We start from the raw sequence: 24,915 nt of genomic DNA on the forward strand, positions 1-24,915 counted from the left end.
GGCTGCGGCGGGGCCATGCAGAGCTGCGGGCGCTGGTGGGGGCGGCTGGCGGCCCGCGGGGCAGCGCACCTGCGGGCGGCGGCGGGGCAGCGGCGCTGGGGCAGCGGGGAGGCGGCGCGCTGCATCGAGCAGCTCCTGCCGCGGCATGATGACTTCTCCCAGCGGCACATCGGGCCGCGGGAGCAGGAGAAGCGGGAGATGCTGCGAACCGTCGGGGTSCAGGTAGGCGCCGTGCGTGGAGGGGGCGGCGCGCCCGGACACTCCAGGTGCGGACCCTCCGGGACCTAACACGGCGTGCGGGCGCTTCTTGCAGAGCGTCGAGGAGCTGATGGACAAAACCATCCCGGCCAGCATCCGCCTCCGGAGGCCTCTGAGGATGGATGACCACGTCTGTAAGTGACCGCATGGCCCGGGGTGCTCCCGGAGCTCCCCCGCTCTCTCGCGGCCCCTTCCGGCCGCCAGCGCCGTGGGGGGTGGGGGGACTTGGGGTGCGCCCCCRATGTCCCCGCTGAAACGTGTAGCGATCTGACCTTACAGCGAAAGTAAAGTGCAGAGTATGACTTTACCAAGTGTAGCAGCACCATCACCGACACTTCATTCTTCTCCGACAAACTCGGTAGTTTGGCTGCTGCGTTTACTACTTTCCTCTTGGAAATCGGTAAGAAAATGTGTGTAGCGGACAGGGACAGCTCGAAAACCCGTTTTGGAGCTCAAGTGCTACCTTGACTTCACTTTGTCCCAAGAGCCTGATATAGAGGAAAAAGTGTGACTAAAAACCGTCCCGTTAGTGTGGACTGCAGCTCCAAAGGAGCCACAAAGCCAAGGAGTCTTTTGTTGGTTCTTATGTATCTGCAGGATTTCTTTGTTATTTCTTCCCTCTCCCCACTTCCCCCCTCCGCCCCTCCCCGTAATACCCTGCATATTTTAATTAAGCAACTGTGTCTCCGTATTATGGATACACAGTAGACTAATGGTCATGACTTTAAATCCRTCTGATTGAGGGTTATGGGTAAACTGAGGAATGCAAAACATCTGAGTCAGCTATTGTGGCACTATAGTAATTCAGCAAATTGCTGTAGAAAACTTGATGTGAATTCATGAGGTTTTAGTTATTTGTGTTTTAAAGGGTTAGAAAGAACAGTACAGAATTTCTACCTGCATTTTGAACAGTATCTGTGAACATCATGCTGGAAGTCCTGTAAATGAAAGAAACACTTAAAAATCCCCAATGCTGAACAATTCCACTAAAACGGAAAGCTCTAACAGTGGCCATTCGGATATGGGAGACAGTTACATCAGTATTAACTTCACTTTTGTGTCAAGATCCTTTGCCTGATTTGCAGAAAACTTGATTCCTCTCGCTGGCATTTTCTCATTGCTCACCCGTGTGCTGTAATTTGAGTGTAAACTTCAGGCCCGCAGCTCCGGTGAGGTTCCTGGCCAGTTCAATCTGGTTGCTCTGAGATGACATCACGCGTGAGAGGCAGCCCCACAATGAACAGCCAGGAAAACTAGACCCTGGAAAGACAGATTCTAGCCACGAGGGATACAATAGGGGCTGATAACTTTCTACTTCTAAAAATGTTTCATTAGTTCTGTGGCATTTAAATTTTGGTAACTTTCTATCTTATTAAAATGGGAAGAGTCTGTATGCAGAAGCAGAATTTAACAACTTTCTTCTGATTTTGTAACTGCTGAAAATACTGCTACATCTTTTCCTATGGTTAATGTATTTTAATCAAGGCACTCCCTGACTGACAAGTGATTTTCACTGATCTGAAGTAACTTTTTAGATTATTATATTTTAGGTCTGTAGGAGTGGTTAAATGCAGTTAGTCGTTACTAATTCTGTCTTAAAAGCCTTTCCATTTTTTTTTGTAGTTACTATTTTTCTACTTTTAATTAATATAATAATCTTACAAAATTTTACATCATCAAAACACACATAAAAGTAATAAGGGACAGTTGGGCATTAAAATACATACACATYCTTGAAAACTACACTGGTGATAAGTCATTAAATCATAATCTTGATGCAGTGCTCAAAAGCTGGTTTTCATAGTAATTTTGAGTGGATGTCTCCTACACAGCAGTGCATTAGTTGATGTTTCGTTGTAGGGGAGCTCTCACTGTGCAGCAGGCCTCATTAGCTAACAGTGTGTTTAGTTCGCTGGCATTTTGCTCCACTTGCTATGCTGTTCTTGTTCCTTTAGAGTAAACTTTGAAAGAATGTGACTGTGATGCAGTCTCACATTGCACAGCATGCARCAGTTGAGTTTTCAAAAGAGATGCTTGCATGAGGTACAGAAGCTTTTTTTTCTTGTACACTACTGCATTTTTCTTCTGCAGCCATTGTTTTATGACTGAATGTGTAGTTGTTTGTCATTAGTTTGCCCCTACACTGATAGCAGAAAATTCCACAGCATTTAAAAGAAAAGYTAAAAGCCTCAGCTTGAAGTTGTGCAGCACAACATTGAACATCTCGTACCAAAACACAGTAATCTGAGTGAAGCTTGTTTCTTCATTAATGCACCATTAGAGAGAACACTTTCCAGTCACCAGAGTGGTATTCCATATGTGAGTATGGTGCATTATTACTCTATCATATACCTTTTTCTAAAGGGAAATAGCAAAACTGGGAAGTGTCATGAAAATTCTATTCTGTTTTMATTTGTTTTTATTTATATGAATACTTCCATTGGCCCCCTAACTCATATATGGACTGAGAGAGCAGGACAAAACAATGCCAAATGTCATTCAATGAATTTCAGCATTTATAAAATTTATAATACAGCAATTTCCACTTGTCTTTGTAACTCAAAAATGTAATCATTGTGACGCTACAGATTGGAGTGGAGATGAGAAAATGAGCTGTGCTAGAGCTACTCCTTTCTAATAACAAACATAGCTGAGCTTACATTGAAATCTCATTGAAGTCAGCCCTTGCAGATAGAAATAGACGTGCGATTCAAGAAAACCACACACACACTGTAGAAAAGCGCATTTGGGTGARTTTCTTAGGTCTCTGCAAGTACATTTGGGTATTTTGAAAAACCTTCCTAGCTGTAGATCGCATCTCAGGTGTGTACATTAGATATGTACATTTGGTATACATGCGAGTCTTCAAATTTGGATTGTGTGTGTCACTGGGAAAGATTGCATTACAGATCTTTCCACTGATAATGTAACAAATTACTTAAAAGATGGAAAAGGAATCAACTGTGTGTATGAAATAGTCAAAAGAAGTAGGAAGTGGCTCTTGTGGATGCAGCTTGTGTTAAAGAGCTGGTTTATAAGGCATTGCATATTCAATTGATGATAAATAAAATCTCTGATTATAGTAGAAGCACAATCTTTTTGTACCTGTGTTATCTTTCACAGACATTTTAGCACAGGCCTACTCTTCAGTGGAATAATCAAGCTTCATTGCTTCCCTGAAGGACATTAAATGTATGGGGAGAAAGTATTTAGATTTACCTGGACATTTCCTGAGAGCAGGAAGGCTCTGCAGAGGGATCTGGCCAGGCTGGATCATGGGCCAAGGCCAAGGGTGTGAGGTTCAACAAGGGCCAGGGCCAGGTCCTGCCCTGGGGTCACAACAACCCCAGGCAGTGCCACAGGCTGGGGCAGAGTGGCTGGAAAGCTCCCACAGGAAAAGGACCTGGGGGTGCTGGTGACAGCGGCTGAACATGAGCCAGGGTGTGCCCAGGTGGCCAAGAAGGCCAATGGCATCCTGGCCTGGATCAGCAATGGTGTGGCCAGCAGGGCCAGGGCAGGGATTGTCCCCCTGTGCTGGGCACTGGTGAGGCCACACCTCAAACCCTGTGWTCAGTTCTGGGGYCCTCACTGCAAGAAGAACATGGAAGTGCTGGAGCACATCCAGAGGAAGGCAATGAAATCCTGTGAAGGGTCTGGAGCCCAAGTCCTACAAGGAGCACCTGAGGGAGCTGAAGTTGTTTAACCTGGAGAAAAGGCCGCTCAGGGCAGACCTTGTCACTCTCCACAGTTGTCTGAAGTGAGGGTGTAGTGTGGTGGGGGTTGGTCTCTTCTCCCAGCGCAGAAGTGACAGGACAAGAGGAAATGGCATCAAGCTGTGCCACAAGAGGTTCATGTTGGACATCAGGAAGAATTTCATCAGTGAAATCAGACATTGGAACAATGCAGGGAGGTGGTTAAGTCACCATTCCTGAAGGTGTTCAAGAAACATCTGGACATGGTACTTAGTGCCACGGTTTAATTGAGAAGGTGGTAATCAGTCAGAGGTTGAAGTTTATGATCTTGGAGGTCTTTTTCAACCTAAATTATTCAGTGATTCATTTTTCTTAATTCTGAATGAAGTAGTTGTTCTGGTAAATGCCAAGTTGTGCTGGTACAGGTGCATCTATATTCTAAATGCTTTTCAATAATTACTGACTTTACCTGTATTGGCAAATTTTCTTCTTGTACTGCCATGGTCAGTGATGGAGGAGAGAGGGAATGTAGCTTGTGCAAAGAGGTTTCTGTAATGAAATCCTTTCTTTGATACGTGATATAACAAAATAAGCTATGCCCATTTTATGACAATAAAAACCCAAAAACATTTAAAATGTATCTGCTGCCAATAGCCCACTGACCATGTTGCAAAACCACCTGAACATGCCAGTGAATGCCAGTAGGGGTAAAACAGCAAAATGTCTGACCTGCTAACAGTAAGTTTCAGTCCTGTAACTCAACTGGTTCTGAAAGAGGGATGTTGGTTTTTTTTTGCAGTTGGATTTTTCTGCAGATATAGTAAAGGAAAAATGTAATTTTGATGTGTAACTTCTGTTCAGTCAATATTTACTACAAGGCTAGACATCTGTTTGATACTTAATTGGGATCAGCTGGTATTACAGAGATTTTTTTCCCAGGGTTACAGTAAGTAAACTTGAACAATCAGCTTTTCTTTAGGTATTGAAGGTGCTTTAGCACATATGTAGTGATTGACCCATTTGAAGTAAAAGAACAGATTATCTTATATAAGAGTAATCCTCTTTATTTTATCCCTACAAACCTACTGTCTGTGTCAGTCGTAGATATCCCTGCAATGCTGCTATTTTATGTCCATCTTTATATGTAATACGTAAGTCTTGTTCATATGTTTGTAYTTCTGTTTTTTAGTTCAGTATTTGAACTTTTACAAAGTTTGAATTAAAAAATACTTCTACAAASTCTGCCATAATTTATTTCCCCCAAATATTCTCAGGTACATTCTCAAATTTTAGAATTTATAAACATTAGTTCCCAAAATTTTAAGAATGCAATTGGGTGTGCAATCTAAATGTTCTTCAAAGCAATAGTGTTCAGATGTACAGTTATATTGTAATAAAGACTATTTGTGTCTCCAAGTTTAACAGCTCTTCATTCAGTGAACYTTCTTTAATAGGATTTTATATTTAAAATGCCAATTAAAAATTAATTYTCGGTGAACTCATAATTATTTCCTAATGTCAGGCAGATTTTTAGAGCTGATTGAGTCATCTCAGATTTCCTGCTGCTGGAGTCCAAGCAGTATCACACAATTTGCTCCTCACACACTTTCAGGCTGCTGCTCTTTTTTTCACAGRGAAAGGGGAGGACAGGGAAAGGCATCTTCCTGACACTCAGCCTGTCTGTGCTTTTGGCTCCTCTCAGCATGCTCMGGTTGTGTCTGCTGCCTGGGCTGGCTGGGTGAGCACAGGTATCCTGAGTGAAAGGAGGGGCAAGGGGCAGGACAACAGATGCTCTTGATTCCCTGCCCATATCTTGAAGTTATTGACACAGCATCTAGAACTTGCATTTTCGTGATGCTGTCCTATAGCACTGTTACTATTATTATTATTATTATTATTATTATTATTATTATTATTATTATTATTACTATGTCTGACAGTGCTTTGGAACTGGTTTACTTCAATATAATCTGTTGGATTCTTTTCTAAAGAGGTCTAATTAATTACTAAAGCAAGTGAAATAAATTAATCCCTCATTTTTCAACTGTTCTGAAGATCTTGCTTCCTTGATCTAAGTGGGTAGATTTTTTTTTTTTTTTAAAGATCTGGCATAAAGTGAGTAAAATTATATCAGACAAATAATAACCTTTTTGTATTGCATGGTTCAAGTTGTTAACTTGAACTGGTCATTTTGTATTTTCTCCTCTTTCTCTGGTACCATGTTATTTTGCAGGTATCTCACAAGCTCAAGGCAATTCTGCTATGCTAGCCACAAAAACACTAGTAGAAATGAGTGTATAATTTTATGATCTGATGATTCAGTTCCTCTTAGTGTTTTTGTGATATATTCTGTCTTGCTACCTGTGGACACAGCAGTCTGGAAGGGGCCTTGCAGAGCTGCTCGGATGCTCAGTGAGTTTTCAACATCGTAAGATAAGAGTACAGCAAAAGCAATGGACTTTATTCTGTCTTTAATCATAATTTCTAATGAGTTGATGAGGGGGATAAAGATCAACTGCAGTGACTTAGCTGGCAATTTTTTTTTTATTTTTTTTTTTTTCTGAACAAGATTCTTCGATTCTCARAGAATTTTTATTGTACAYTCAATAAAACGAGTTTGTGATAAAGACCTTTCAATCACTTTTTCTTAGAATACTGGGAACAGCTGAGTGTGATGCTGGCCAGAGTCCAACCATTACTTTAATACAGTGAGTTTTTCTTTCTGTTTTATTTCCCCATTTTGCATATTCATTCTTAATCTCATTGCTGGGGGAATTAAAAAAAAAAAAAGTTGGTACCACCCCAAAAATACCTCAAGCTGTTTTTTGAACCATGTATATTAAAATTCTTAGAAATCCTATCTATTTTAAATTTAAAGAMATTAATTATTGCTTATAATATTACAACATTTCCACTACATATGCTCCAAGTTACATAGTTTATACAGCAGAAAACGTCTGCTATTTTCTAGGTTTGGTGACAGTCTTGTGGACCAAAATTAAAACTTAGCAACTTCATTATAAATTTGAAAATTAATATTTAATCATACAGAAGATCACTTGTGGGGTTCACATTCATCTGCCTATGTATTAGCRTTGGTTATTTACAAAATTATCAATACAGAGTTAGACCCCTTTCACAAATAACGTTATGGGAATACACTGTTGAAACCTAGGCTTGATGGAGCGGGAAATAATGCTAGTGACAGAGACACAGGATCCTTTTCAGGCTGGTGAGGAGCCAGGCCAGTCTCCAGCCCCTGCCCAAAGCTCAGCTGTGGGGTCAAAGCAGGCTGCTCAGGGCTTCACCCAGTCAGAACATGAAAGCTCCAAAGGTGGAGACCCTGCTCTGCTGCTGGATTGTCCTCACAGGCACAGCTCTCCTTATCTCCAGCCTGAGCCCCTCACCCTCCTGCTATTGCACTGCTGTTGAGAGCGCAGCTGCATCTCCTCCATCCCGTCCTGGTGGTGCTGGGGGTACTGCTAAGAATGGTTTGTTGCATTGCCTTGCTCTGTGGTCTTTAGACTCCAACATCTGTGTTAATTTCTCTCATAGTTACCTACTTCAATGCTACTTGAATTCAGAACCCTATCAGTCTGAAGCAAACAACAAATTAATAAAATCTACATGGATTTATGTTTGGTCATAGATGAACCAAGAGAGCATTTATCTGGTAGATGAATTAGGGGCTGCTGACTTCCCTTTTTCAGGAGTGCRGTTGCTTGTGAGCTAACTTCCTAAAGATGTACTGTGATGAAATACTTCCAGGCAGTGGAAGGCATAGAGGAAGGAGTCTTCATCCCAGATCTCTTTAAAGAGGCATGTCAAATGTAGGAGATGTTGCTTGGGCTGTACTGCTGCCATTGGCCTCACGGTGACCAAAGGAGTGGGCTAAGTAAGGTGAAGCAGGAGCCGAAGGAGCRTGCCCTTCAGCATTTTGCCACCCTGATTAAAATTGTTTGTGTAACTGCCTTCACAGGTAGCTCATTAAAATGTGGTAATTAAAAATATATTCAAGTGTTGGAACCTGCCAGCCTGTAGTTATTCTAGATGGAGTGTTGTACTATGCTTAAGCATAATCACTACCTTAGCTGCTTGCACTCACTAGGCTTTTGGCTTTGTGCTTTCAGTTTGGAAGCAGGTTTATTTCAGAGATCTGCAGCGCAAGCTAAGTGTCTGCATGTAGTTTTTGTTCACTACAATTGCTGAGAAATAACTAGAAGAAAAGCCCAGTTGTGCAAACAAAGGAAATGTTATCATTGTACAGTATTTGTGGTATGTGTTTGCTGCAGAAATTGCACTCAGTGCATTTTTGTGTGTGACATAGGGCTAGTGAGCAAGTTAAATAATAGCCAACTTCTGCCCTCAACTGCAATTTGGAATTAAACAAGGAAATTCATTACCATTTCCAAGAAATCATTGATGTTTGGATTGTGCAAGAGAACAATCCTCTGTCTGAAACTGCAACTGAACTGTCTTTCATCAAACTTTTGGTTTGCAAGTGGTACAGGAAGGTCTCTACAATGTTAAAGCTCATTTAAACAAACAAGTACATCTGTCTCAAWATAAACTCTGTGGGAAGAGTATTGGGGAGTGGAGTTTTTTACTACACTTTAGAAACTTTGCCYTGGACATTGCTGAATTCAAGCCTAATAAATATACAAGTCTCCAGAAAAAAAATGGCATTTTACTGAACAAAGAAATCAGTCTTCCTACATTAGATCTAATGGTAATGCTGAATAAAAAGCAGAGAAGAAATGGACTTTGAAATKAGAACTGAACATCAGTAAAAAAATAACTCTGTGAAAGGTGTAAATGTGACTATGGAAGAAATTAATTGAAAACCTGGGTATTTCTGGAAAGAAAAATTATACATGGAATGCCATAGTGCAACTATAGTAAAAGGGAAAAACAGGTTTAGAAATCAGAGCTAAAGTTCTGGCATCCTTGTTTGTGATTGCACTAGAAATTAATTCGAAACCTAGATAATTATTTGCCACCACATTCCAGAGAATCAACTATTCTGGCTTGATCTTTCTTGTTGGAGTAAATTACAGACAGGAAATAGGTTTTGAGACATCCAGGGCCCAAGCTATTCTACTTCTGTGATGTTCAGCCTTACATTACAAAGTGTGCTCTTCAAGTTGCAGTGCAGAATGAACAGAGTTTGGTGTAACTGTCCCATTAGAGCAAACTCTGAGGTGAGATTTGGAGGAAGAATTAAAAAACATCTGCTTCCGTTACGTAGGGGATGGGTGCCCAGTTCCACCCTGGTCTCTGAGGYTGGGCAGATCTATCTCTTTGCATGATCTTAAGATGGTCTACTCACCAGCCTTCTGCATCCTCAGCTACTRATACACTTTATAAATGCTACCCATCTTTGTAGCTCCATTCACTGGCTGCCTGGAACGGGTTGACTCAGTGTGGTTTTTGTGCAGCTTTCAGGACACAGAAGTATGTAGAAGCAAGACCAAAGAGTAAACTGTGATTGGTGCAGAGAGGGAGTGCAAATGTTTTCATTYGGTATACTTCAAAATCATTCTTTTGTAATCTCTTAAAACTAGACTAGCAGACTACTTTAAAAGTTAATCTCATTTGGAATTTCGTAAGCTAGAAATACTCTTATTAACACTTAAAAAAAAAAAAGCTGATGAAACAAGCTAAAATTGAATTAAAAAATGGGTCAATTTTATTAATTATTTAGAGAAAATGTGAGAAAATAAAGTTATTTAATACTAAGAAATTATTCCTGGGTGTTTGGTGTGAGCCCAGTTTGCACAAATATGACTGTTAGAAACACTAAAAGGCAAATGTGGATGGCAGTGGCCTCATCCAACATAGATTCTGCATGGTTATTCAGCTAACAAAAAGTGCCGTCTGAGGTATAWTTTAATGCATGTGCAAGATGGGTCTCTTCTGGGTTGAATATACATTGTCTTAGCACAAAATGGGCTCCTTCTGCATGCGGCTGTTTCTCTCACTATTCTTTCCACACCATTTGGAGCTGTTACTACTCAGGTGTTGCATTTTCCAGAATTCCGGCAGAATTTAAACTTAGCCAGAGTATTTKACAAGGTTATGACTTTACTTTTGCTATTCTTGGCTTGCACTTTATTCTGCTAATGTTTATACTTGCATGGCCAATGATTTTTTTTACACCAGGGTGGAAGACATTTCAGTTAAAAACTGCGACTGTTCCATGTAGCTGTATTCTGATGTAATTTCTTTCCAATCAGGTGAAAATGAAATCCTTGAAACTTTATACAATATCGCAAGCAAGAACAAGATCTGGCGCTCGTATATCGGCATGGGTTATTACAACTGCTCRGTGCCCCAGCCCATCGCGCGCAACTTGTTGGAGAACGCAGGCTGGTAATGTACCACTTTGTCCTGTTAAATGTATAAGTACACATTTGGGGTTTGTCCTATGAATCAGCATAGACAAGTACACCACAAACTTTTTTTTTTATTAAGGCATATTATACATATTTTTGGTAATGATGTGTACTCTACCACTTAGTAACTGCTTTGTTCATGCTGCAGTTAGAAATTGACTTTAGAATATGCTTTTTTCTGTGAAATATGCCACCAMTTTTACAGCTCCTATTTATTATGAACTATTTCAAGATTACTTGTTTGCTTTAAGGAAGTACACAGAGTTACCTCCTAAATCAAAGTGATTCTTTCTTAACTTCTGCCTAAATTAAAAAGAGCTCCCTCCTCCACTGGTGTATGCAATTTGGGTGGAGGCAGTTAAATACTATGCAATACTATGATCATGATTTCTGGTGAGGAAGTAAGAAACTTTGAAAATTCTAAAGGCTATTCTCTTAGTATTCCTTCCTTGATCTTTTTTTAAAACCAGAGAACTTCAAGTGTTTGAATGATTGTCGATAAACTGAGTTCTTGTCTGATCAAATAATTCTCTGATGAACAGCAGTGATATTAAACTATCATAATATGACAGTTCATTTATGAAAAAGCTGAGAATAACGTACTTGTTTCTGATTATCCAGCTGACATTTCAGTTTCTGAAGAACTATAACTCAGAAATTGTGCAACAGGCTACATTTCATGTGAAATCTCACTTTCCAACAGACTGAATGTCACTGGTATCTTGCAATTTCTCATTTAGTTTACAAGTTCCCCTATCACTAGTYAGTAAGGTCCATCATTTATACTGTATTAAAATTATAACTCTCATTATTACTGGGTGATTTCTATTTTAGCAATATGCATATTTAAATGTTTTATATATATTTTTAAAAGCCCAAACAWCAATAACAAAAAAAACACAACCAACCAAAGGATCATTACTCTGTGCAAAAATTGTTACTTGTATATAATTTCTTATACTTTGGGTTGCCATAAATGGGTTTACATATTTGTAGACCTCTAAGTCTATTTATTTTTAGATTTCTTGGCTCTATTTACATCACTGGTGGAAAAGTTGCACTGTTTGGAGTAAACTTCAGGAATCTATGAAGTACATCTATAAAAGTTTTATTTGGCCTTATCCTTATTCATGTTTTGCAACATATGCAATCTAAGTATTTCAGTACAGTACCATGAAACAAATTATCAGTTGAGAGAAGCAAAAATAAGAACAGTTAGCAAATGGAACAGAATGAACTGCAGATTTTTYGATCCTAAAAGGTTCTGTAAAGTTAATGAAGCAACTGAGAGAATCTGTCCAGAAATTTCATCTTGCGCTGTCCATTGAAGTCAAACTACACAGCTAAAAGCTAAACTATTAGATGGCTAAAGTGAAGGCTAAAATGTTTGTTGGAGAGAGCGTACATSTGTGTGTGCATTTGTGCTAAAACAACTACCCAGGCTTTATGGAAGCTGTTTGAGGAATCAGACCTCTCCTTTCATCTGCTGAGTGTGTAACACTTTCCACACTGACACACCTCACATTGCAGTTCCAAGGGAAATGCTGCAAGAAATGCTTATTTCTTCTGATCTATTCAATCTCTCTTACATAACTTGTTTCTCTTTGCTTGGCATTTGTTGGTGCAACTAAGTGTCCAAAGTGCAGCTCATTTGATTCCTTTGCCCCCAGATACTAAATTTGTAAGAATAAAACACCTGCACCAAGGATGCCTGCAGTCCTCACATCTCTGGTGTGAGGGTGGTTAGTGGGTAACACTCAGAATGTAATGCAAATTATTAGAAGTTATTCTGAAAACAACTACATACTGTGCAAACATTACTTTTAGAGAGTTGGCTTTCAAATGACTTTGAAAAGTCACTTACCATGTAGTATATATTCAGGCAGAAGTCAGAATGCAGACTAAAGTCAGATATTTTATTTGAAGAAATTGTGGAGAAGTAGAATAAATTAAAATATATAGATGATTACAAAATGCCAACAAACCTTCCAAAAAATGGTGTTTAAGAGTTTTTATGTTATAAAAAGGTGTCTTTATTTGTTGAACTGTTAAGCTTCATACCCTGTAGTTTGTGGCAGTACTGGAATTCAAAATTTCGTGGTTGATTTTTTTCCATCTCTCTGAAATAGTTTGTTTTTACTTCAACTGTGTTTGCCATTCAAATCCGTAACAACAAAATCATTCTGTTTTGTAATAATATGTGCTTTCTCAACTCTGTGGGGTAGGATTTCTGTAATGCATTTCAATTAATCTCGGTGCTTTRCTTCCTGTTAGTCTAATTCTAGTTCCTCCTGCAAGTTAAAATACAAAAAACAACCCTCAGATGAAATAAAATGAGAAAGCACAATTGTAAAACTTAAAGTATAGCAAACAAATCTTAATACTTCCAGACTGAAGGTTTATCTGGCAAACCAAACACTGAGTTTAGCAGCTGTGGAGAAAAAAACTTACTATTTGGATTAGCAAGGTTGCACACAGCCCAGGACATGGTCTCACTTGTGAACTATGCAGTCATATGAGGATAATTAGTTTAGTGCTAGAATGTGCTAAAAAAGGAAAAAGTTTTTGGGAGCATTTTGGGGAAAACCATCRGTATTTATGTATTCAATACATAGCTATTGATTTCTGTTTCTGTACTGAATAGTATATGTGAGTAATTCAAGCAGATGTGTCATTTAATTAGAYAGTAAATACATTAGCAATATATATTACACTTCAAGATAACATGTKGAGTATGTCCTTCTAGCTCATGCATTCTCCTCAGGACTCTTTTCCTGCTTTCTCTCTCACATTACTATTTTGTTGCTCCTTTCATTTTGCTCTCATACTGAGCTCTCCAGCTTTTTCTTTAGAAATCTTTGGTTTTTGCCTTCTATTGAATTTACATGACTTGAGCTTCCAAATTCCTGAGTCTTTCTGGAAAGCTTATACTTTCACTTCATTTTTCAAAACTCTAAGGCTTACTGCTGTCCTTTAAAGGAAACAAACTGCTATTTTCTTCCATCGCTAGAAAACAGAGGCCACAAGTGTTCCCACTTACCGCTTCTTTCTGGCTGCTGCTCTAAATTCAATCTGGCGTAAAGTCTGTCCTGAGCTACTGTGGAATCCAGTGCCCAAAYTTCCAGCAGTGAGAGGAGAGTCTGACCTCTGTTTTTGCCTTTCATCCCTGGACCCATGCTGCTTTGTTTTCTGGACTGTTAAAATGGAGTGTTTCYCTTAGATTCTTATGTTTTTGAAGGAGTTGCTCATGTTGCTACTACTGTGTTGTTCACCAGGTGACAACAGATAAAACTCATATCAGTCTCACTTCCCTCTACTAACATACATGGAAACTTGCATTTCACAAGAAGTTGCATATTTCCAAGCTTGATTATGGGAAATGCCAAGTGCCTTTCCTCCTAGAAAGGTGGAGAAGAACTTGACAAGTAAAGAGCTTCAGAAACAGTACTGAAAAATCATGGCCATRCCTAGATATCACTGAACAAAGCATTCTCCTTCGGATATTGTGACTTCATTCAATTCTTCCACACTYAGTATCTACTTACTCTTTCACTTCTCCATAATGCGCTCACACCTCTGTTTTAAAAGTAATTTCTCTTTTCAAAATGGAGAAACAGAATTCTCCTGTAAAAAGCCAACACCAGAAGATAAAAATTATGGTTGTCTAAAAATAAGTGTTTTCTAAGAAGCTTCCATATTAATGAATTACGCTTTACTATTTTTTTCCCATCAAATAGTTAATTTGTATATTGCCACAATTTTGTTATTCTGTATTTTCCCAGACCCAAACTCAGAACTTTTTCCTTACAGGGTAACCCAGTACACTCCTTACCAGCCTGAGGTGTCCCAGGGCAGGCTGGAGAGCCTCCTGAATTACCAGACTATGGTGTGCGATATCACAGGAATGGACGTGGCTAATGCATCTCTGCTGGATGAAGGGACAGCTGCTGCAGAAGCCATGCAATTATGCCACAGGTATGGCTAAATCATAGCAGGAAGTAATTTTGGAATTTGAAGGTATCTATCCATGTGTAGACAATGGGTTGAAGTTGGGTGTGACCTTGTTACCGTGAGCAGATCTCTGAACACTTGTAGTCCATGCTGCCAAGCTCCCAGAGARGTTTCCAGTAAAATGGAAACGCTTAATGCTTAACGCTTAAACGACAGTAAAACGTTGATGTAAACGCTTAATTCAGACATTTAAGGCCTTAAGAAACCTAAGGACCTAGAGAAGGACAGGAGAAATTCTAGAGCGAGGAAGCTTTACCTTTGTTTGAGCAGGGTCAGGTTAGAGAGCACTCAAGCAAACTCATGATGTGCTGCACCCGTGGGTGCAGAGGGAGCTGCCTGAGAGGCCACCCTTGGCTGTCCCTGAACAACCACAGTGACTGGGAGAGGAAATTCAGCCTTGGAGCAAAGCAAATGACACTCCAGGAAGGCGGGAATGAGGATGGCAGGAACTACCAGCAGGTCAGCCTCACCTCGATCCCTCCATGATGATGGAACAACTGCAGGGCCTGGAGGGCGTCTCCAGACGTGTCTCCCAAGAAGGGAATCAAGAGTCATGGGCATGAACTAACACAGGGAAGATCATGTGTGACCAGTCTGATGACTTCTGCAGCTGAGTGACTCGCTTGGTAGGGGAGGGGAGAGAAGTGGATCTCCCTTAAATCTCCACAAAGAAACTGAAAATGATGGGCTGGATGAGGCAGGAATGAGTTAGATGGRAATCTGTCTGAATGTCAGCCCAGAGGGTGCTGTCACTGRCASGAACTCCAGTTGGAGGACAGCAATATCCCAGGGGAAACAGTGGGGGCAAATAATGATGGGACAGACTGCATCCTCAGCAAACTTGCTGATGATRCAAAACTTGTTGATGGTGCAGGATCAGCTGATAGACCAGTGGGTTCTGGTGATGTCCAGAGGATCTTTGAGACAGGTTGGAGAAAATGGGCTGGCAGGAGCTGTGTGAAGGTCAACAAGGGGAAGAGAATAATCCTGCACCTGGGGAGAAGCAGCCCCAGGCATGTGGGGTACAGGATGGGGCTGGCAGGCTGGAAATGTAGCTTTTCTGGAAAGGCCTCTGGGAGGTTTGGGTGACACCAAATTGAACAAAACTCAGCAGTGTGTACTTGTGGCCAAAAGGCCAGCAATCTCCTGGGCCGCACTGGGAGCAGGAATTCTGCCAGGAGGCCAGGGAAGGATCCCTCCCTCTCACCCTGGTGACTCCACATCCCACAGTGCAGTGCTCAGGGCTGGGTTCCCCAGTACAACAGAGACACGGAAAGAGTCCGGCTGCCCTGCCCGTGGTACCAGCCCAGCCACAGACACCCAGACACTGCTGCTCCTGCTGGTCCCACCACACACACAAGGGCCCCTGGAGGGTGAGGTGCTGCTCCAGGGGCTGGCACTGCAAAACATTCACTCTGTCATTAGGGACATGGGGAACCTCCGTGCTCTGACTTGAGTGGCACCAACAAACACACACCCACACACAAACACACACACACAGACACACAGACACACACCCACACCCACACACAAACACACACACACACCCACACAGAGCATGGAGTCTCCTTTCCAATGAAAATAATCAGAAGGGCATTTAACAAGAACAGGGGTCAAATTTCACTAGTTAGTTTCAAGTGCTTCAGCAACCAGCTATTTAAATGTGACTGTCCCAGTTGTCCCCTTACTCTGCTGATTGGTTATGCTTGTTGCTCACACAATCATTTAGCTGCATTATTTCCCCCCAAAACACAATAAGAGAAATTTGCAATCCCACTCTCCTCATGCATCTCATAATGCCTACCCACCAARTGGGGGGTGGCACACAGACAGTGTGCAAGTTTAGGTTAATTAATTAGAGTTCTSACATGCCTGGCGGCCTCTTTACATCTCTGCACTTGTGGAGATGGGTCTCTGTTGGGCTGATTTTCCCTGGGAAGCACCTGGGAGCAGCAGGAGCTGGRTGTTATCTGGGCTCCCCCACCTGCTGTTGCCTCTCTGGAGGGTGCAGAGGACCTTCTATCATATAATCTAACAGACCATGGCCGGAGTCTCTTGAGCCCTTGCAAGCTGAAGACCTTTTTCCCCCATTAGTGATTAAAATAAGCTTTAAAAAGTGTTGGAGTATATCATTCTAAGTTGCTAAAGCTTGTTCTCACACARGTGTATCCAGTTCTACTTTCATGGATATCTGATGTAGGGCCATTTGAAAGTAATCTGCAGAATCAAACAAAATATGAGAAATGATTGAAGGTCACTGCAGAACTCTGTATCAGGAAGGTGATTAGGTTGCAGAGATTGCTTTTTAGCTATTTGCGAATTCAAAGCCTCAGTCTGACATAAAATTCTACTTACCAGAGAAAATTAGGGAATTGTCTTATCAGAATCATAAAATGCTTTGGGTAGGAAGAGACCTTAAARATCATCCAGTTCCAGCCCCACTGCTGTGAGCAGGGACCCATCTTCTTCATATCCATTTACCTACTTTGGTGGCTCATGTTTGTTTGTCCAGGCCAACACTGAAAAATCTGTATCAAAGATCACAGCTGTATTTCTTTTAAGAAAGTATGTGTGTGTGGAGCCATTCCCATGGCTTTTGAAATTATCTCCCTGTTCTGTTTTATAATATGTTTTAACTTTTTGTCACATATGAGTTTCATTTGAGTGTCTGAAATTAACTTTCTTAATTCAAATGTCCCAGAACCTTTATTCAATCTTACACTGAATCTGGTTATAATAACCAATATTTTCAACTGCCTGTTTTCATAGGAAAACTCACTTCTAGAAAATAAGCTAATTTTATATCCATGTAAAAGAATATTATTCATATGTAAACCTTTTTTTTTCCTTTTTAACAGACACAACAAAAGGAGGAAGTTCTACATAGATGCCCGATGCCACCCTCAAACTATAGCAGTGGTCCAAACTAGAGCAAAGTAATGTTTTTCTCCATTTTCCACCATATCTTTTCCCTTACATTCATTTTCCATCTGTGCCTTTTTGCCATATACTTAATATTTCTAGCCTGTGCTTTCTTTGCAAACTAGAAGCAGAAGTCTATTATAATCTGGCATTGGCTTCTAGTTCAAACACAACTGCAATGAAATTAAAGCTGTTTAAACAAGAGACTAAACATAYGGTAAGAAGAAAATACTCAACTTTTCTTTTAAATTGTTGCGCAAACATATACATTTGACTGCTGAATTCAGTCTGGTCTTCTTTTTCTTTTACTAGGAAACAAGTATATTATRTATCTGCTGTATGCTTTGCTCTGTATTTAGGGTGGTCATATCAAATGCAATTTTTCTTCAGTACTACATATCATGATGTGAAATTCCCTCAATGTTTAGAGCTGCAAAGCATGTTTAGCTCTCTGTATGTTAAAGTCATATATGAGTCCATGAAAACWTCTTGCTAAATATCACTCCAAGGCTGGAAGTGGTTTGAGTATTTTGCCTTCTGCGTGTTTTTGTTTCCAGTTATATAGGTGTAATTACTGAGCTCAAGTTACCCCATGAGATGGATTTCAGTGGAAAGGATGTCAGTGGAGTGTTATTTCAGTATCCAGACACTGAAGGGAAGATCGAAGACTTCTCTGAACTTGTTGAAAGAGCTCATCAGAATGGGGTAAATAGTTTTAGTCACACAGATACAGATCTGATGCATCAAAGAGCCATTTTTGTAGAAACTAAGTATTAATGAGATCCCATCTCAGCTACTTGCAGTTGATAACCATTACAACCACTGCACATCAGCTTTATGCAAGTGATATGGAGCTGCTTGAAATGAAATTGAAAAACCTAGCTCCCATAAAAACACCATTCCTTCAGAAAAGAGGCTGATGCTCTGTGCATTTCTGTTCTCAGACTCTGGCCTGCTGTGCTACTGACCTTCTGGCCCTCTGTATTCTGAAGCCTCCTGGAGAGTTTGGGGTGGATGTTGTCCTGGGTAACTCACAGAGGTTTGGTGTCCCGCTGTGCTATGGGGGACCCCATGCAGCGTTCTTTGCTGTGAAGGAGAATCTGGTGAGAATGATGCCGGGCAGAATGGTGGGTGTCACCAGGTAAGGGCTCTCTCTGCCGTGAGGTGAAGATTGAAATCACAGACTCTTGGAGTTCTTAAGGTTGGAAAGGATCTTCAAGATCATCAAGTCCAACTGCCACAATCTTCACCACTAAACCGTGTCTTCTAGTGCCATATCCACACATTTTTTGAACACTTCCAGGGATGGTGATRCCATCACTTCCCTGGGCAGCCTGTTCCAGTGCTTTAGAACCCTTTCTTTGAAAATCTTTTATCTAATATCCAATCTAAACTGTGCCCCCAGAGATCTTAGTAATACCTAAAAACCAAACTGTGACCATCTTGTGCAGCCTTTGTGAGTAACAAATTAACGTGGTGTTGTACCAAGCACCTTTTTTCTTGAAAGCAGGGTGGGTTCATTGCAATGGCCTGAGGCTTTCCAAGATAATTTACGCCGCCTTATCTGTACAGTTAGACTTTTTTCTCTGTCATCCAATCTTACAATGCATGAATAGAAAGAAGCAGAAAATTCAGTGAACCTCCAAAATAATCTAGAAGAAACTTAATCTAGTTCAAATATTAACCATGCTTAAAGCAGAAAAATTGTGTACAGAATCTTGCCTCTAATAATCACTGTTGTTGATGTACTGTGTGTTTTGTCAAGATGTCTAACTGGTAATAATTGAAATGCAAAGTAATTGTCACTAGGAAGACTGCATAGCTTTGGCACAGAAGCTGTTCAAAAGTACTTCAGTAAACAACATCACTAAAACATTCACATATAAATATGCTTAGGAATGTTTAATTTATATTATTATTCAGTTAAAATAGTTGTAATAACCTGTGTCATTTTAAGGCAAATAYCAAATTCTCCTGTAGGATGCTTAGGATTTTCACTGTGTGCTGTGCCCAACCAGCCATGATATGAACAGAAATCTAGAGTTGCTTTAGTCTTGCTCTGTTTGGTGTCACAATTGACCCCACTTTTGCTTTGCTAAAGGTCTGTAGACCTTTCTGTCTTTGAGGTTAGATAACCAGTTTCAGGTTAGCATGCATAAAGGTGTATGTCATAAATAACTGAAATTTTGGAGTAACAGAAGCAACATTTTCTCTTGTGACTTAGAGATGCGAATGGAAAGGAAGTGTACCGGCTTGCTCTGCAAACACGAGAGCAGCATATCAGGAGGGACAAAGCTACCAGCAACATCTGCACAGCACAGGTAACTTATGCCTTGTTTTCTGTGCTAGAAAGGAAACAAGTTGAACAATGAGTTAGATCTACTTTTGAGTGATTTTAATAGAAAAATGGAGAATCCAGAAATATTCTGAAATGTTCTGAAAAGAAATGTTCTTTGTTCATTTGTTTTGAGTCCTTTGAATAATGGGTCTGCTTGAAAAGAGAGCATTGCTGTGTTTCCTTACTCCAGTCCTGAATTCTTGCAGTGCCATGAACCTGTCTGTCTTGTAGAATGAGCACCACTGAGTAGTGCTGTGTCTGTTATAGACGAGACAGAGCTTTTAATAAAATACGAGGGAACTCCAATGATCTGAATTTCTTACTCAAGGCAGAAGAAATACATTTTTAAAATCTAAAAATAATTACTCAACTTATCACAACTTATATTTTTGTCTATGTGATTTGATGCAAGAATGTTACATTATCAAAGAGATATTACAGGAAAATACCATGATTTAGTGARTAAGTATACAAAACAGTTATCATCAGCCTACCTCCACAGATCTTCAGCTAGATAGGGTCATAACTTTTTTTTTCTCCTATTATTACTTTCCTCCTGGTCTGGATTTTGAGGAGATCTTTATTTTACTACTACTACTATTATTAATATTATTATTATTATTATTACTATTACTATTATTATTACTATTATTATTACTATTATTATTATTACTATTTTTACTATTATTACTATTATTACTATTATTACTATTTATTATTATTATTAACATAAGTTTAATCATTTAGTATTCAAAAGATACTCTACCACTTTTTGTACTGATTCTAAACAAGTTCTTGTGAGACTAGCTTGACTTGAAAGTCTCAAAAACTCTTTGCCGTAGTCTAATTTAAGTACATGTTAATTGCTAAAATAGTTACATTTCAAAGGAAATTGAATTAATAATCAGTGTTTACAGTTTTATAAATGTATTTTGCCTTTCCCTCCTTTTATTTTGTAGGTAACACATAATAAGTTAAAACATCAGCTGAGGATATGTGGTTGTCTCTGGGTGCTAAAGAAACACTCCACTAAACTTACAAGAAGTAGTCTTTGCTAAGAATAACAATAAAAATGAACTGTATTTGTCTCCTAGGCTCTTCTGGCGAATATGTCAGCCATGTTTGGTATCTACCATGGGGCTGACGGGCTGAGGCACATTGCAAGACGAGTACACAACGCTGCTCTAATCTTGGCTGAAGGTGCGTACTTAATGCTCACAGGAGCTGCTCTGAAATCCCTACCCCTTAAATAAATTTACAGGGTGGGGGCAGGAGTGTCCATCTGATGTGTGTCATCTCARCTTGAGAGAGGCCATTCTAATACAAAATTCACAGTTGATATTTTTGCATAGTTCTGATAATGGCATCCAAGAATTAGAAGTCGGCGTGGTAAGAACTTGCAGGCATTTCTTCTGTTTCCTTGGGAAACTAAGAGACATCTTATTATCATCKTATCTAGATGATAATGTTAAACTGCTGTTTGTTAGCTTCTACTTCTCATGATGGACCATCCTAATTTACTCACAGAAATCTTCACAGAGTATTAATAACATAGCAAAAGAAGATAATAAAGGATAAAGCAATAGAAACATTTCAGTTAAATTGTGTGGACTATCGTACCTGTTATGAACTTTGAAATCCCAAAGCTTAACAGCTAAAGAAAAACACATAATCTGTAGTAAAAAGCAATTATTACATCTGGACTATGTGGTCTGGTAGTTTTTTTCACTGATATGACCATCACTGCTGTCAGAAGGAGCTATACAAAACTGGAATTATTGTAACAAACGTCCATGCTTTATTTGCCAGTTTGTCCAGAAGAAGTCTTGCTACTGTGAAAAACCCCAAGACTCTAAACTTCATTATGGCAAGCTCTGTGACAGCTAATATCCATTAATATCTTTCCAATCTTATTATTTTGTCCTTATTGCATTCATATACCAACTGTGCTACGGTATATATTACACATTTGATGTGTCAGAATGACCTTCCCTAGATCTGATCTGCATTATTATTTAGGTTTGAATCTAAATTAGTATTTCAAAACCCCCTGATATTTCACTAAAAAGCTGGTGATTTTGCTGCTCTTTACACAAGGGATATATTTTGCTTTATTATGTAAAAGCATTTTCTTATGGGATAGATAGTATTGTTCTGCAACTACTGCCTGAGCAAACGATGCAGTGTACATATAATAGAATTAACTTTACTCTTTTTTATAGGTCTCAGGAGAGCTGGTCATAAACTACATCATGATCTGTTCTTTGACACCTTGACGATCACATGTGGATGCTCAGTCAAAGAGGTTTTGGACAGGGCAGCTCTTAGAAAAATAAATTTTCGGATTTATAATGATGGCAGAGTAAGCAACTTTCTAAGCCTTTGATAAAGTCAGAAATTTTGTATTATGACATTTTCTTCATCAAGTTTCTAACCTTTACATGTGTCAACAGAACAAAATTGTTTAAGATCTTGTAATTTTCCCATGTCAATTATAAAGATAATATAAAGAATGAATTTATTAAGTGATGCACTGAACTTTCAGAAATAACAATTATATTTTCATTTTATGCCTATTAAAAAAGTTTGTCTAATTTTTTTCATGCTAAATATGCCACTAAGGTGTAGAGTGGAGAGACTGTAAAATTTAGTGATGAAATACAAGGTGGTGTCCAGAATTCAGGTTCTTTTGCAGTATTTAAAGACAGACTGAAATCTAAACCACTTGGATGGTTTAGCAGGGTAAAGGAAAGAATTGGAAAATTTTATATAAATAAAATAAATGCATATCTCACAAATGCCTATAAATACCTATGCTTACCTATTGTTGGGTGGATTGATTTTGTTTTTCCTCTTGGGTTTCTGGAAAGTTTTTCTTGACCAAAACAAATATACTCTATCTGGAGTTAACAATTTTGTATAATTAATTGTGCTTTTATCCTTAGCTTGGAGTATCACTTGATGAAACTGTAAATGAGAAAGACCTAGATGACATACTATGGATTTTTGGTTGTGAGTCTTCCTCTGTAAGTACATAACAAGTCATGTATTAAATCATTCTAATGTTTCCAATGTTTAATGAAAAGCAAAATTGCTCTTGGATAAGGGATGTCTGTAGGGGGATAGGGGATGACCATTTGTTAAATATTAAGTATTTCAGATCCTCTCTTAATTAAAGAGGTGGTGTTACATAAATGTATTTATGTGATGCCATTTTCTGGTTGTGACACTTAGTTCTTCTGATCAGCTGGAACACGTTGCATTTAGGCTGTTATTCTTTTGTGATGCTCAGGAAATGGGGTCAGTTATTTCTTTCCCACTGGAATTTTTGCTGCATTTCATTAGCACTTACCAGCAATACCTACAAGATGAGGACAGCTGAGACATCCATACCCAGTTTCTATATACTGCTGTTCTCATGCTAGATATATACAGACACATATGCTAGTAAAGATGGGAGTTTTTACCTTAAAAGCTGACTAGATCCTGAGGTAAACTGGCAGCATAAGCTAGTTCTGATAAAAGTTGACGACAAAAAAGAATTTCCATTAAAATACTTAACTCTCTATTTCTTTATGTTGAAGGAACTAATTGCTGAGGGAATGGGTGAGGAAACCAAAGGCATCCTTAGCTCCCCATTCAAGAGAACTTCCAAATTCTTGACACACCAGGTTTTCAACAGGTTTGTGAAACTGCTGTATATTTGCTATTTTTATGCAATCTGAGATACCTCCTTTCAAAACTAGCAGTGGAGTCAGTTGAGGACACAGCTCAATTCATACAGTCACCTGTTACTCTGAAATAAGCTATTTAGTAGCATTTTTAGTTATCTTTCTCATTTTAAATGAGCAGTGGAAATTTGTTTTTCCATTAATTTGCTGTATTGTACAAGGTATTATTTCAGGACCTGGTATCAGACTTACTAGAGCCCTTACAGTGTTACTGAGATGATAATAAGCATTTTTAATTCACATTGCTACTAGCAAGCTTAAAGTGCCAGTTTGGAAAGAACTACCTAGCATATATGAATAACTGTCCTCAGTCTTATTTATTTTTTGTGTTCTTTTCCTATGTTAGCAGCTGTGTAGCTGCTCTGCTTGCCTTAACACTGTGTTTTGTCTTCTCAGCTATCACTCTGAGACAAATATAGTGCGGTACATGAAAAGACTAGAAAACAAAGATATTTCCCTTGTTCACAGCATGATTCCTTTGGTAGGTATTTACCAAAAAGACAAACAATTATGTACTTACTTACATGTTTATGTATTTCGATAAATACTGATGTGTGTTTGTATTTTTAGGGGTCCTGCACAATGAAGCTTAACAGTTCAGCTGAGCTTACGGTAAGCTGGAATAACAGCTTCTCACTTGGTAGCCACATGGATAAACTGTGTAGCCACAGTCATTGTAGATGAGCAAAGGCTGCTCTTGGTCTAACTCTCCAGCTGAGGAGTTAGTTTCAGGAGTAGATAAAGTCACCCTCTTCCTTTTGCACTAAGAAAAAGTTCTCAAAAGCACAACTAGGAGTGCAACAACAGGAAGAGAGTGTGTGGTCTTGCATTCTACATTTTGAAAGAAATAATTAAAAGAATTTTTGGAATTAGGTATCACAGACCTTTTCCATCAAGTGATGTTGCATTACCCAAGTTGTGTCTGCTTTACAAATTTTATAATTAAATCCTCAGAAATATGGAGAGATTCAGGTGGGACTGACAATTCATTCTTCTTTTTCAGTTTGTGATTTCTTAGGATAACCCCCTTTTCCCTAGGTGAAGAGCTCCCAAATGAGTTCCCAGATATCTTTCTAGCTGATAGCAAGGGAAGCAGAGCCTTAGCCAGGCTGTTCGGTTACCAAATGGATTTTTGACTCCGAATGAGCCTCATTTGCCATCTCCATGTTGTCTTCTCATTTTCATCTTTCACCAGTTTCCTTTGTCCCCTTTCTCTCACTGCTCTCTCTCTCTCCATTTGCTGTTTTATGTCTGTTTTATGTCATATTTCCTCTATGTAAAACCAACAGCAATGAAATGTTATGCACTATTCCAGACAACTCCTCTGTCTACCCTGTGATCCCACAGCTCTGTGTAAGGGAAGGTGAAACTAAGTAGTAGGAGAAATTAAGGATTATTAAGCATATTTCTAATGCTACAGAAATTGTTACCGGAAATCATAGAATCATTCAGGTTGGAAAAAAACCCTTTAGATAAAGTCCATCTGTTAATCTGGCACTGGCAAACCATGTTCCAAATCACCATATCTACATATCTTATAGATACTTCCAGGGATGTCGAGTCCAGCA

At 39.3% G+C, this 24,915-nt stretch overlaps 1 protein-coding gene across 1 annotated transcript; it reads left to right on the plus strand.

Moving 5' to 3' along the window:
• On the plus strand, window positions 1–24,046 carry LOC130580470 (glycine dehydrogenase (decarboxylating), mitochondrial). The gene is made up of 14 exons (XM_057377990.1): window positions 1–222; window positions 314–392; window positions 10,187–10,322; window positions 14,156–14,320; window positions 17,215–17,292; window positions 17,836–17,983; window positions 18,223–18,419; window positions 19,503–19,599; window positions 20,711–20,816; window positions 21,839–21,978; window positions 22,562–22,642; window positions 23,201–23,298; window positions 23,744–23,828; window positions 23,918–24,046. Exons 1-14 carry the CDS (start codon window positions 16–18, stop codon window positions 24,029–24,031), a joined length of 1,731 nt encoding a protein of 576 aa, XP_057233973.1. The 5' UTR covers window positions 1–15; the 3' UTR covers window positions 24,032–24,046.
• The last annotated feature ends 869 nt before the right edge of the window (window positions 24,047–24,915 follow it).

Source organism: Malurus melanocephalus, unplaced genomic scaffold (genome assembly GCF_030028575.1).
Source record: "Malurus melanocephalus ecotype Western Australia unplaced genomic scaffold, MMel_1.1 scaffold_337, whole genome shotgun sequence".
Classification (NCBI taxonomy): Eukaryota; Metazoa; Chordata; class Aves; order Passeriformes; family Maluridae; genus Malurus; species Malurus melanocephalus.